The 13,592-nt window shown below is 47.7% G+C and overlaps 1 protein-coding gene across 2 annotated transcripts in view; it reads left to right on the top strand.

Moving 5' to 3' along the window:
* Positions 1-13,592, top strand: part of DNAJC13 (DnaJ heat shock protein family (Hsp40) member C13) — an 876,382-nt gene that overhangs the window by 139,581 nt on the left and 723,209 nt on the right. For both annotated transcript variants that reach the window (XM_069211911.1, XM_069211910.1), the window contains exon 5: positions 2,063-2,104. In XM_069211911.1, the coding sequence (XP_069068012.1) occupies positions 2,063-2,104 (42 nt within the window). The remainder of the gene's footprint in view (positions 1-2,062; positions 2,105-13,592) is intronic.

Genomic DNA, 13,592 nt, shown 5'->3' with positions numbered 1-13,592 from the left:
ATATGCCACTGCACTCTTCCTCACGTCCTACTCTATCCCACTGCACTCTATCCCACTGCACTCTATCCCACTGCACTCTATCCCACTGCACTCTATCCCACTGCACTCTATGCCACTGCTCTATACGCTAATCTCTGCACCGCTGTGCTCTGACACTGCACTCTCCTCCACTGAACTCTATGCCACTCTACTCCACTGCACCCTGTGCCACTACAATCTATGGCACTATACTCTACTCTGCACCACTCTATGCCACTGCTTTCTTTGCCACTCAACTCTGCTGTGCACTCTACACAACTACACTCTGCCACTTGACTCTCCTCTGTGTCACTGCCCTCTGCATCTCTCAACTCTGTGCCTCTTCACTTTGCGCCACTCTACTCAGCACCACTGCACTCTACTCTGCATCACTGTACTCTACACCATTGCTCTCTACGCCAGTCTACACCACTTTGCTCTGACACTGCACTGTCCTCCACTAAGTTCCATGCCACTCTATTCTGCACTACTCTACTCCTCTCTATGCCACTACAATCTATCTACGTCACTATACTATACTCTTCACCACTCTATGCTACACTACTCTGCACCATTCTGCACTGCACACTATGCAAACTGACTCCACACTGCATTCTATGCCACTTGACCCTACTCTGCACTCTACACCACTTGACTCTAGTCTGCGCTGTACATCACTGCACTCTGCCACTCAACTGTACTCTGCACTCTACGCTACTCGACTCTGCACTCTTACGTTATTCCACTCTGCTCTCTATGCCACTCTCTACGCCACTCAACTCAACTCTGCACTCTACACCACTCCACGGCACGACTCTTCTGCACCATGGCCCTCGGCATCAGCCAATTCTGTCTCTCCACTCTGCCTCACTCTACTATACGCCTCTCTACCTGGCGCCACTGTACTCCGTGCTGCTCTACCTGGTGCTGTGCAGCGCCATGCCACTTTGCATTACTGCACTCTACTATGCACCACTTTAATTTACACCACTGAATTCTGTGGCGCTGCATTGTACGCTGCTGATTTCGATGCCAATGCACTCTGCCACTGCACTCTACGCTGCTGTACACCAATGGACTCCACACCAGTCCACTCTACCTCACTCCAGTGTATGGTACTGTATGCGAGTCTACACTATGCCCTCCAGTACACACCACTCTTTGCCGCTCCACTCTACTCGGTCACTAACGTTTAGCCATGCTGAAAGGCAGCACGCTGGTCTACAACATAGCTAACACAATTTGGCAACGCCAATACCTCTTGCATAGGCGAGACCTTTTGGCTTTGCCAGTGCTTGTTCAAACATGTTGCTTTGCTTCTATATGGAACTCTAGGGTAGATTTTAACGATTCACTGAAAAGATAAGGTCATGATACTGCCAGGTATATTCAGATGCGATACCAACCCACTCAAGACCATTTCAGATGAAGTGCAGAAAAACATTGACTAGAGCAGGGAAATGATCTGCTTCCGAATATGGAAAATTCAAACAAATTGTTATCTCAGTTTTGTATGCCTGGCAGATTTGATAACATTTACCAAAGGTTCAGTGGCAACCTGAAAGATGAGGTGTAGTCTCTTTGGGTGTGTGCTATATGTTTTATGAACCTTTAATAAAGTGCAGGCTTTCAATAAACTAGTTGCACCTTGAGTTAGTGCTATTACTACTGTCCAACCTGCCTCTTATGATCCCTTTTGGCTTCATCATATTGCGTTCTCATCGTTATTTATTTATTTATTTTTTACTTTTTCCATGCATATTGGTTAAAAGAAGTAATAAAAAATAAATGTAAAACCAATTACACATAGATAAACAGGTTGTAATTTCAATTTACACATTTTCTTTTCTAATAATGAGTATTAGAATTATTATTCCTTAAGAATCTGAAGTAAAACTGCTTTCTTCATAATAAGAAACGTTTTGTGTGAATTTATATTGAGAATCCAGTGTTTGTAAAGAAGCAGTTTTCAACTATTTTTCATTCACTACTTTGGGATCTTGTTTATCAAGCTAAATTCCTTTGGTATTTTGCTTTTCTACAGAGATTCCGGACAGACTTCTCAGAAGGGAAAATCACAGGACGGGTACGTTTTAAAAGATACATTTTTAGTGTCATGAGTGTTACAATATATGATCCATGACAGTCCTGTTGTGTCCTGAAAGATATATTTTGCTTTAATCACACAAAGTTACAGGATAACATGGAGACACTTTCTACAATGTAAGATTTATGATATCTGTCTTTTGTTTAAATAGATTTTGTTAAGTTATTTGCATTTATTTTGTTCTCAACTTTCAGTGGGGCAAACTTATGGCTTTAAAATGGTTGATCCTCCTTGTACCTGCCACTGGTTAGATGAATGCATGAGTTGGATACTAGTGGATGATAGCTGCATGTCAAGCTTCCTGAGTGCTCAGAAGTTACTTTCGGCTCTTGAATGAAATGATCTTGAGTTTGTGGGAGGTGGTGGAAAGGTTGCTCCACTTGTTGTTATCATTTAGAATTTTTCTTTGACATTTGCTGGTATCGGACCACAGATCGTTTTGGGGAAAATTAAGACATTCTGCCCTAAATGTGATGTTATAGTTGGATTCATCCTTGATGAAGATTCTAAAAGTGAGCTATACATTGAGGAAGGCCAAGTGCAGTCTCCTCTTCAGTAGCCTGGTGGCCCTTTTGGTTGTTTCATTGCATAACCACCCTTGTTGTGCAAGTAGCTGTAGCAGATGTGTGGTTTCTTTGTAGCCCTGTCAACAGTATTCCCCTTAACCAGCTTTGTGACGACTATCGTGTCATGTTCAATTCCATCCTACGTTATCACTTTGTAAAACATGAAACTAAGGCGACTGTGAGTCAGAACGGGGAAGAGTCTTTAGTCTGTGATGGGAGTCAATAATTAGAGAAGGGATCCTTGTTAAGCATAATGAAAGTGGATGCCACTAAGTCTTAAGTGTGTGTGTCTGTGCTGTGAAATCTCCAGCCTTCTAGTGTCTGTTCATTAACATGTGCTACATTGAACAACGCCACGTCAGCAACTTCAACCCTGGAAACTTAAAAAAAAGCTTTTGACATTTAAAGGAAAATTCTGAGATGGTCCTGGACAGGCTGTATGAGAACAAATCACTTAGGGTAGGTCGTGGAAAACACACCACTGAGTTATGCCCCAGTTATTTTTCCAAATTGCCTTAGTCCAACCAGAACTAGGTGTTCAACCTCTGCTGGCCCAGGGACCACAACAAGATTGGTTGCTCAGCATGTAAGCATTTTATTGGAAAAAGGCAGTTTATCTCTTCAGTGTCAGATGGGGGGCCTATCAAGTTACCATGGACCAAAAGTTCTCGGACTCCAGAGGGTGGCTTTACCAGGCAGTTAGATGACCCCCACTTCATAGGACATATATTTTTCTGGCATGATCTACGTCAGTGCTTAGTAACAGAGACCATATCGTCATTCAGTATAGGACTACGGGGGCCATAATTCTATAAACAAAAACAAAAAAAACACAGCAAACGATTATAAGACTGCAGACTTACAAGAGGATTGACTCCGAGAGGTTCAAGCTCAGAATAAACCTTCACTCATGGAATTTGAATGGCCTTAAGGAGAGAACCATGCCCGATTCTAGGTTTGGCTCAATAGTGGAATCACTCTTGAGGCTCAAAGAGCTGCAATAAGGGCATCAAGGGTTTTCAATACCAAGATGAGTCAGAGTGCGAAGGAATTTTGGAGTGAAAAAGATGGTCTTCATTAAATGCTTTCAGTAAGCACAGCTGTGAGGCAAAGGTTAGATAAACAGTCCTGCTGGGGAAGGGCGGCCAAAGTGCCGACGCGCAAGATGACAGCACACCCTTGAGGCTTTTCCGACCTGGGGATGTAATCCCCCAGAATAAGGAGCATTCTGAGCACAAATTTGCAGCTAGGAAGCACCCTGCGATTGAGTGAGATCCCACAAGGGGTTGAGATGTGGTAGACCCGGATCCTAAGCCGGGGTTCTGAAAAACAAACTGGGTGACGGTGTGGGGCCAGGCAGATCCAAGATGGTGGCTGTGCAAGGCCTGGATCCCTTCGCTGATCCAGGACCACGCTGACTGCTGCCGCCGGACAGCTGCACTGCTGTAAGCCCCAGCGACTCCCCATCCTTTTTACAGACTGATATTGGCATGGGCAGAGAGAGTGGCGCAGCAAATAGAGCAGTGAATGTGCAAAGATATGGGGCATGCGACCCCCATAACTGCTGAGGAGGCGCTGCTGGAGGCTTGCGCCGGCCGATCGCTGGGCATGTCTGGGGACTGTCCTGGTGTGAAGCGGTGAGTGTGGTGCGGGCCCGTGTTACATAAGGAGAGAAGCAGACCGAGGCATGGAGGTGCGGTGCATGGGCCCTAGGGGAAGTGCGTGCCCGGTGACCCAGTGATGGCTGAGTTTTGTGCTGATCGTTGCGGGATGCGCAGGACCTAAATGAAGGTAGTGCATGAAGGTGGCACCCCAAAAAACAAAAAGTCGACTCTGATGCGAGGCAAGATAGATCCGAATGCCCAGAGGGGTCACTCCCCTGAGTAGTCCCAAGTGGTATATGGCCATGCGCTCCAGGGACCGGTACCAGGACATTGGTTGATAGGCCCTGTGGCTTTTTAAATCCTGGAGCAACATATCTCTTGTCTACGAGAGGAGGCTGTAGGAAAGTACCATCTTGCCTGGCATGTTACCCCCATATTTCACTGTATATATGTTGTTTTAGTGTATGTGTCACTGGGACCCTGCCTGTGATGACTAACTGTCTCACTGAGGCTCTGCTAACCAGAACCTCAGTGGTTATGCTCTTTCTGCTTTCTAAATTGTCACTAACAGGCTAGTGACCAATTTCACCAATTCACATTGGCATACTGGAACACCCTTATAATTCCCTAGTATATGGTACTGAGGTACCCAGGGTATTGGGGTTCCAAGAGATCCCTATGGGCTGCAGCATTTCTTTTGCCACCCATAGGGAGCTCTGACAATTCTTACACAGGCCATCCACTGCAGCCTGAGTGAAATAACGTCCACGTTATTTCACAGCGATTTACCACTGAACTTAAGTAACTTATAAGTCACCTATATGTCTAACCTTCACCTGGTGAAGGTTGGGTGCTAAGTTACTTAGTGTGTGGGCACCCTGGCACTAGCCAAGGTGCCCCCACATCGTTCAGGGCAAATTCCCCGGACTTTGTGAGTGCGGGGACACCATTACACGCGTGCACTATACATAGGTCACTACCTATGTATAGCGTCACAATGGTAACTCCGAACATGGCCATGTAACATGTCTAAGATCATGGAATTGTCACCCCAATGCCATTGTGGCATTGGGGAGACAATTCCTTGATCCCCCGAGTCTCTAGCACAGACCCGGGTACTGCCAAACTGCCTTTCCCGGGGTTTCACTGCAGCTGCTGCCAACCCCTCAGACAGGTTTCTGCCCTCCTGGGGTCCAGCCAGGCCTGGCCCAGGAAGGCAGAACAAAGGACTTCCTCAGAGAGAGGGTGTTACACCCTCTCCCTTTGGAAAAAGGTGTCAGGGCTGGGGAGGAGTAGCCTCCCCCAGCCTCTGGAAATGCTTTGATGGGCACAGATGGTGCCCATCTCTGCATAAGCCAGTCTACACCGGTTCAGGGATCCCCCAGCCCTGCTCTGGCGCGAAACTGGACAAAGGAAAGGGGAGTGACCACTCCACTGACCTGCACCTCCCAGGGGAGGTGCCCAGAGCTCCTCCAGTGTGCTCCAGACCTCTGCCATCTTGGAAACAGAGGTGCTGCTGGCACACTGGACTGCTCTGAGTGGCCATTGCCAGAAGGTGACGTCAGAGACTCTTTCTGATAGGCTCTTGCCTGTGTTGCTAGCCTATCCTCCTTCCTAGGTAGCCAAACCTCCTTTTCTGGCTATTTAGGGTCTCTGCTTTGGGGAATTCTTTAGATAACGAATGCAAGTGCTCATCCGAGTTCCTCTGCATATCTCTCTTCACCTTCTGCCAAAAGATCGACCGCTGACTGCTCAGGACGCCTGCAAAACCGCAACAAAGTAGCAAAGACGACTACTGCAACCTTGTATCGACTATCCTGCCGCCTTCTCTACTGTTTTCCTGGTGGTGCATGCTCTGGGGGTAGCCTGCCTCCTTCTTGCACCAGGAGCTCTTAAGAAATCTCCCGTGGGTCGACGGAATCTTCCCCCTGCAACCGCAGGCAACAAAAGACTGCATCACCGGTCCTCTGGGTCCCCTCTCAGCACGACGAGCGTTGTCCCTGGAACTCAGCAAATCTGTCCAAGTGACTCCCACAGTCCAGTGACTCTTCAGTCCAAGTTTGGTGGAGGTAAGTCCTTGCCTCCCCACGCTAGACTGCATCGCTGGGTACCGCGTGATTTGCAGCTGCTCCGGCTTCTGTGCACTCTTCCAGGATTTCCTTCGTGCACAGCCAAGCCTGGGTCCCGACACAGTAACCTGCAGTGCACAACCTCCTGAGTTGTCCTCCGGCGTCGTGGGACTCCCTTTTGTGTCTTCGGGTGAGCTCCGGTTCACTCCTCTTCCAAGTGCCTGTTCCGGTACTTCTGCGGGTGCTGCCTGCTTCTGTGAGGGCTCCCTGACTTGCTGGGCGCCCCCTCTGTCTCCTCATCCAAGTGGCGACATCCTAGTCCCTCCTGGGCCACAGCAGCATCCAAAAACCCTAACTGCGACCCTTGCAGCTAGCAAGGCTTGTTTGCGGTCTTTCTCCGTGGGAACACCTCTGCAAGCTTCTTCACGACGTGGGACATCCATCCTCCAAAGGGGAAGTTTCTAGCCCTCTTCGTTCTAGCAGAATCCACAGCTCCTACCATCCGGTGGCAGCTTCTTTGCACCCTCAGCTGGCATTTCCTGGGCATCTGCCCACTCTCGACTTTGTCGCGACTCTTGGACTTGGTCCCCTTGTTCCACAGGCACTCTCGTCCAGAAATCCACTTTGGTTGCTTTGCTGGTGTTGGTCTTCCTTGCAGAATTCCCCTATCACGACTTCTGTGCTCTCTGGGGAATATAGGTGCCCTTCACACCTACTTTTCAGGGTTTTGGGGTGGGCTATTTTCCTAACCCTCGCTGTTTTCTTACAGCCCCAGCGACCCTCTACAAGTTCACATAGGTTTGGGGTCCATTCGCGGTTCGCATTCCACTTTTGGAGTATATGGTTTGTGTTGCCCCTATACCTATGTGCTCCTATTGCAATCTACTGTAATTCTACATTGCTTGCATTACTTCCTTTTGCTATTACTGCATATTTTTGGTATTGTGTACATATATCTTGTGTATATTTGGCATCCTCATACTGAGGGTACTCACTGAGATACTTTTGGCATATTGTCATAAAAATAAAGTACCTTTATTTTTAGTATATCTGTGTATTGTGTTTTCTTATGATATTGTGCATATGACACCATTGGTATAGTAGGAGCTTTGCATGTCTCCTAGTTCAGCCTAAGCTGCTCTGCTATAGCTACCTTCTATCAGCCTAAGCTGCTAGAAACACCTCTTCTACACTAATAAGGGATAACTGGACCTGGTACAGAGTGTAAGTACCCCTTGGTACCCACTACAAACCAGGCCAGCCTCCTACAGAGGCGAGCTGACTTGACGCAGTCTGTGAAATGGGGTGAGGGGAAAGCTCTGTGCATTATTGCCGATCTATGATATAGCCAACACACCTGAACCCAGGGTATATAAACAGGCGAACCTGCTCTTTGAGGCTACCTAACCATTGACTTATTGCCTCTGAACAATAATAGTACACCTGGTGCGCCATGATCGATCAATAGATGGCCCTCAGCACTGAGCAAATGGATCTTCCACCCTCCTATAGAAAGGTGAGGTGAAGCCATAGCCATGGGTAAGGCTGAGGGCATGCAGTACAAGATGCACTTTGAACAGCGGAGACCGGGAAAATGGGGCGACAGCATGGGAGACCCTGGGGGAGGGGCCGGGGGAGTGGGGTGAGAGTGCTGAGCGGCCTCCAGATCACTCCCAAGATGAAATGGACTTGAAAACGCTCTTAATCGCCATGCAGAGCTGCTTATCCTTGATAGAGATCCAGATGAATAGCATGTGTTCTCCGGTGGACACAATGGCGCACAAGGTGGAAAAACTCAATGGGCGTAGTGGCTTTCAAATATCAAAAGTATAGAGTCCTCCCACAAAGAACAACTCTTGAAGCCAGAAAAAAAGGCTTATAGCAGCTAAAAATGAAGATCTAGAGGCGCGCTTGCGGTGCAATAACTTGCTCATTATGGGAGTGCCTGAATTGACAAACACTGGAAGGCTTGAGGACTATGTTGAAAGACTGCTGATAACAATGTTCAGTGATAGTTCCTTCTCCCAAGTATTTGGGTTCGAAAAGGGCCACAGATCACTTACGGGGCACCCGCCACACCGGGAGCCCCCGCACACCCTATAATAGTGCAGCTTTTAAATTACAAGAATGGAGTTGCAGGATTGAGGCAAGCCAGAGAACAGCCTGAATTATTATGGCAATGCTGTGGCAATATATCCTGACTTTACCCCCATGATACAGGAGGCCCAGAGAAAGTTTATAGCTGTCAAGCAGAAACTCCTCCAGGCAAATCTGGAATGTGCAATGTTGTATCCTGCCCGACTGCACAATACATATCGGGGGAACGACCGGGTGTTTGTGAATCACCGGCAAGTCCAGGAATTCCTGCGCAAAATAGGCACAGCTCCCCGGAACAAAGACTGAAGCGTAGCGGTCTGGTTCTGAATCGCCCACATTGGATATAGACTGACGATATGGATCTTTGACTCATAGGTGCTTCCAGTCAGCTTTAGGGCGCCGCTGGTTTCGGACGGCATGGGTACATGGGAGTGTGACACATGTAACTCAGGTTTCAGCAGAATGCTAACCATATTGGTTTTGTCCCCAGGTGCCCCCGGATTGGGGGGGGGGGTGAAATCAGTCTGGTGCTTGGCGAGTCCCCCTTTCAGGTTAACCCTATTTTATAGTATTTGCAGGTTTGCAGTATGGGTATTTTTTGTTGTTATCTGGAGTTTATGGGTATACGTGATGGGTTTGGACCGTCCGAGTGGGGGGAGGGTGGGAGATGGGATTGTTATTAAAGTTTGTTGGTTTAATCTAGAAATGTACAAGACAAAGCAGAGAGGAAAAACTAAGCATAACTATCAGGGCAGTCACCTCATCACGCAGTCCTTTCCCATTGCCTCCTGTGAGCACCCAGTGTGAAACTAATAGGAGTAATGTTGCCCCTGGTTAACCACTTCGGTGTCTAACGTGGAATAGACAAGGACTTGGGGGACCCGCGAATGTGCAGGCATATTTTAGCTTACCTTAACAGACATAACATCCATGTATCCTAATTGCAGGAGAAGAACGTCTTGCCCACAGCGCAGGTGACATGCGCCACACGATGGGCCACATGTAGACCATACTCCACATACTCTACCTATGCTCGAGGCACCATCATAATAATACACAAGGGAGTTCCATTCAGGCTCAGGGATCCTTCAATGACGAACAGGGGCAGTACACTGTAGTCTGGGGCAGATTGGGCTCCTATGCTATGGTCATAGCTAACTGTTATGGACCCAACATTGATGATCATGCATTCTTTGACAGGATGTGGGGACTGATAGCGGATATTGGACCGTGCCTCGTGCTCTGAGGTGGGGATTTCAGTGTAGTATTGAGCGCCGCACAAGATGGATCAAGACCTGCTCACATCACGCAAAGTGTAGCTGCTAAGCACATTATTAATATAATGGCAGAAAGTGCCCTAATTGATGCATGGAGACAGGTTCATCCAGAAGCACAAGAGGCCACTTTCAGCTCATAATAGCTGGTCCCGCATAGACTACTGGCTTATTTCCAGAAGAATGGGGCCCTGGGTACGAAAGGTCAAAATACCTCACCAGAACGTATTCTGATCACTCAGCTGTACTGTTGGTGCTAGATCTACCTGCCCGCAATAGTAATTAAATCTCTTGGAGGTTAAACCCTGTCATTTTATTAGACACATTATTTAGGGGGGGAACTGAAACAAGAAATAGTGGAGTTTTCAAGCAATAATGTAGGATCGGTCCCCTCTATTTTCACGGCATGGGAGGCCTTCAAAGTAACCCTAAGAGGGGTTTGCATGGCAAAAAGCTGTGGGGTACTGCAAACTCTGCCTGCCGACCTAAAAACAAAAAAACTGGAGAAAGAGCTGGGTCGCTCAAGCCTCTTTTGGGAACATCGAATAATGCAGACATGCTAGCCAACATGAGGCGCCTTATCCGAATATAGAGCAGTAGTGGAGAGGGAGCAGCTACAGAAGGGCAAATATGCCACTGCCCCGGCTTATGGAGAGTTGGAAAGGTCGGGCCGCACGTTGGCCACTATGGCTCGCCAGCCATCAGCAATGAATGGTATACTGGAGATGAAGAATAATGAGGGCCAACTCCATTGAGATACACTGAGCTTACAACATATTTTTAAATGCTGCTACAAGGGCCTAACTGACACGTGTTGAACTGAACAGGCTAACTTCACTGAACGGCTAGATGAGATAGTGCTGGGCAGGTTATATGAGGTGCAACAAGAGTTCCTGGCCGCGGATTTCACAGAGGACGAAATTAGGGAGATGATAATGCAGATGCAATCTAGAAAGGCCCCTGAGCCAGATGGCGTTCCAGCTAAGTTTTTTATGAGGTCTAAGCTGATTTACTCCTACCCATATTGAACAAAGTCTATGGTGAGTCTAAGAAGGTAGGTGTACAACCATATACAATGCGAGAGGCGCTAATATTGACCCTGTTGAAACCTGGCAAGCTCCCAATGAATGCAATTCATACTGACCCCTAGCGCTCATTAAGTGCGACGTTAGAATTTTAGCAAACATCCTAGCAAACAGACTCTCTCTGCTTTTCCCCTTTCTGGTCCGACCTGATCAGTCTGGATTCGTGCTAGAGAGGTCAACCTCACAAAAGCTGCGAACATTGTTTGCGGTAATGAACGATATTGACCCTACCCTGGATGCTGTGGATATTTTTTGGGCTGCCACAAAGGGGTTTGAGTCCCTCGAGTAGGACTTATTGATGGCTGTGCTAGGTAGGATCGGAGTCCCTAAGGAATTTATGGCTTGGATAAAGCTCCTGTACACTCAACCCACCGTTAGGGTACAAATAAACTGCTCACACCTGGACCTAATTTGCAAATTCAGGGGTACCAGACAGGGTTGTCCATTGTCACCGCCTTTGTTTGCACGGTGGGTGGAACTACTGACTGCTAAATTACGGCAAAAACATTGAGAGTACGCTCTCCAATACCCCTCAAGACATTTGCTGGTGTCGATATATGCAGATGACACCACGTTGTGTCTGAGAGAACCAAAGGGCAGCCTGAATCCAGTGCTACGTGAATTCATTATTTTCGGGGCACTATCTGGTATGCAGATAAACAGGGGGAAATCGCATATATTACCACTGACGACACTGACCTTTGAGCCAGACTACCCATTGCAATGGTGCCCTACAGTGGTTAAATACCAAGGAGTTAAGCTAACGTGGGACAGAGATGAGATGCGTAGAGAACTATAGTAGTGCCATCCTGTCAATTACTGACAAGGTTACCACATGGAAATCCTTACCTGTACCTTGCTGTATAGGCCTAATGAAGATGATTATACTTCATATACTCCTATACTTATTCCTAATATACCGTATTGTCCCAGACAAGCATTTTTAAGATACTCTGCATGCAGATGATAAGATTGGCATGGGTGAGAAAACATACTTGAATCAGCTGGGAAACCCTCATGCTCCCATTTTGGGGGGGGGGGGCGGATTTCGAGGCGCCGAACTTTGAGCTCTATTATAATTGTGCACAGGCACATCACGCCATATATTGGTTCAACCCTGTCCCCTACCTGCCACATTTAGTGGTGAAGGATGCCTATATGGCCCTGCTCTCGTCGACATCTTATCTAGATGCCACTCTACACTTTCAAAACTCAGGGGACTCCACAGTAGCGTGAACCAAAGCAGTGTGGAAAGCACTGGCACAATATGCAGGAAAACCCATGCTGTATTCTCCACTCCTCCTGCTTACCTATAGCCCCTGCTACCAGTCACACATGAAGCGGTGTGCCAAAAACTACTGGATAGGCTCAGCTATAGCACATGGGGCGATTTATATGCAAATGAGGCATATAAAACCAACGGACAGTTTATGCTTGAGATGCCTCCCAAAACATTAGAGGTATTTTTATGTTCGGTGGCATGTGTAGCTGCAGATACACATGATGTGCATTATCCTGCCATCTAGTGTTGGGCTCGGAGTGTTACAAGTTGTTTTTCTTCGAAGAAGTCTTTTCGAGTCACGGGACCGAGTGATTCCTCCCTTTCGGCTCCATTGCGCATGGGCGTCGACTCCATCTTAGTTTGTTTTCTTTCCGCCATCGGGTTCGGACGTGTTCCTCTTCGCTCCGTATTTCGAATCGGGAAAGTTAGCTAAAATATTGAAAATTTGACGGTATTGTTATCGTTCGGTACCGGGTTAGTGTTCAGTGTATCGGCACCGACATCAAGACCGCTCCGGCAGCCCTTCGGGGCTTCCACTCTTCACTGAGGCCTGGTCGGCCCGACCACACCCGTCGTCCCAGACTAATGGACCGGACCCCCTTCCGTTTCTGTCCTAAGTGTCACGCAAAGTATCTTTATACAGACCAGCACCGGGGTGTAATCTGTGTTTATCACCTGAACACAGAGAGGATACTTGCAAAGCTTGCCGAGCGTTCCGATCGAAAAAGACTTTGACGGATCGACGCACAAGAAGACTACAAATGGCGTCGAGACCGAAAGAACAGCTCGACGTCGGAGAGGAGGAAAGCATCTCCATCCAGGAGACGGACTCGGATGAATCCGAAAGTGAACGACCCTTGACGGTGCAACGAACCGTGAGTAAACCTGCCCCGTCCAAAACTCAGGGTCACTCCAAAACATTTAAGGCCATGGGGACGCCACCGCCAGCAGGCCATGGCTCAACCCACCGAAAGGAAGGTGACCAAACATCGGCACCGAAAAAAGCCAAAGAATTGCCGAAGACTTCCGACTCCGGTCGATAATCCGACACCGAACGATCTCGACACAGAGAGTTCGATTCGCCCAAAACAAGGCAAATATCTTCGGAACCAAAAAAGACTGTAACAGAAACCTTGGTACCGAAAAAAGCGGCCTCGGAGCCAAAAAGAAGCTCTTATACAGAAGAGAAAGGACTTTTCAGCCAATTCAAGGAAAGACATCGATTTGAGCAGGAGTTAGGTATGGGAGAACCTGACCATACACAAAGGAGGTTACATATCCAGAAAGACACTGGAAAAATACAAACTTTACCTCCACTCAAATCAAAAAGGAAACTTGCATTTCAGGAGACAGAAATGCAACCTAAAGCAAAAGTGGCTAGAGACAAATCTCCACCACCAATTGTTTCACCACAACCGTCCCCACCACACTCGCCACAACTGTCACCAGTGGGAACACCTATAACGCAGTCACCCACACATACTGGGACG

This window comes from Pleurodeles waltl, chromosome 10 (genome assembly GCF_031143425.1).
Source record: "Pleurodeles waltl isolate 20211129_DDA chromosome 10, aPleWal1.hap1.20221129, whole genome shotgun sequence".
Taxonomy (NCBI): domain Eukaryota; kingdom Metazoa; phylum Chordata; class Amphibia; order Caudata; family Salamandridae; genus Pleurodeles; species Pleurodeles waltl.
Note: the sequence above shows the minus strand (reverse complement) of the source record. Positions and strands in the feature narration are given on the sequence as shown.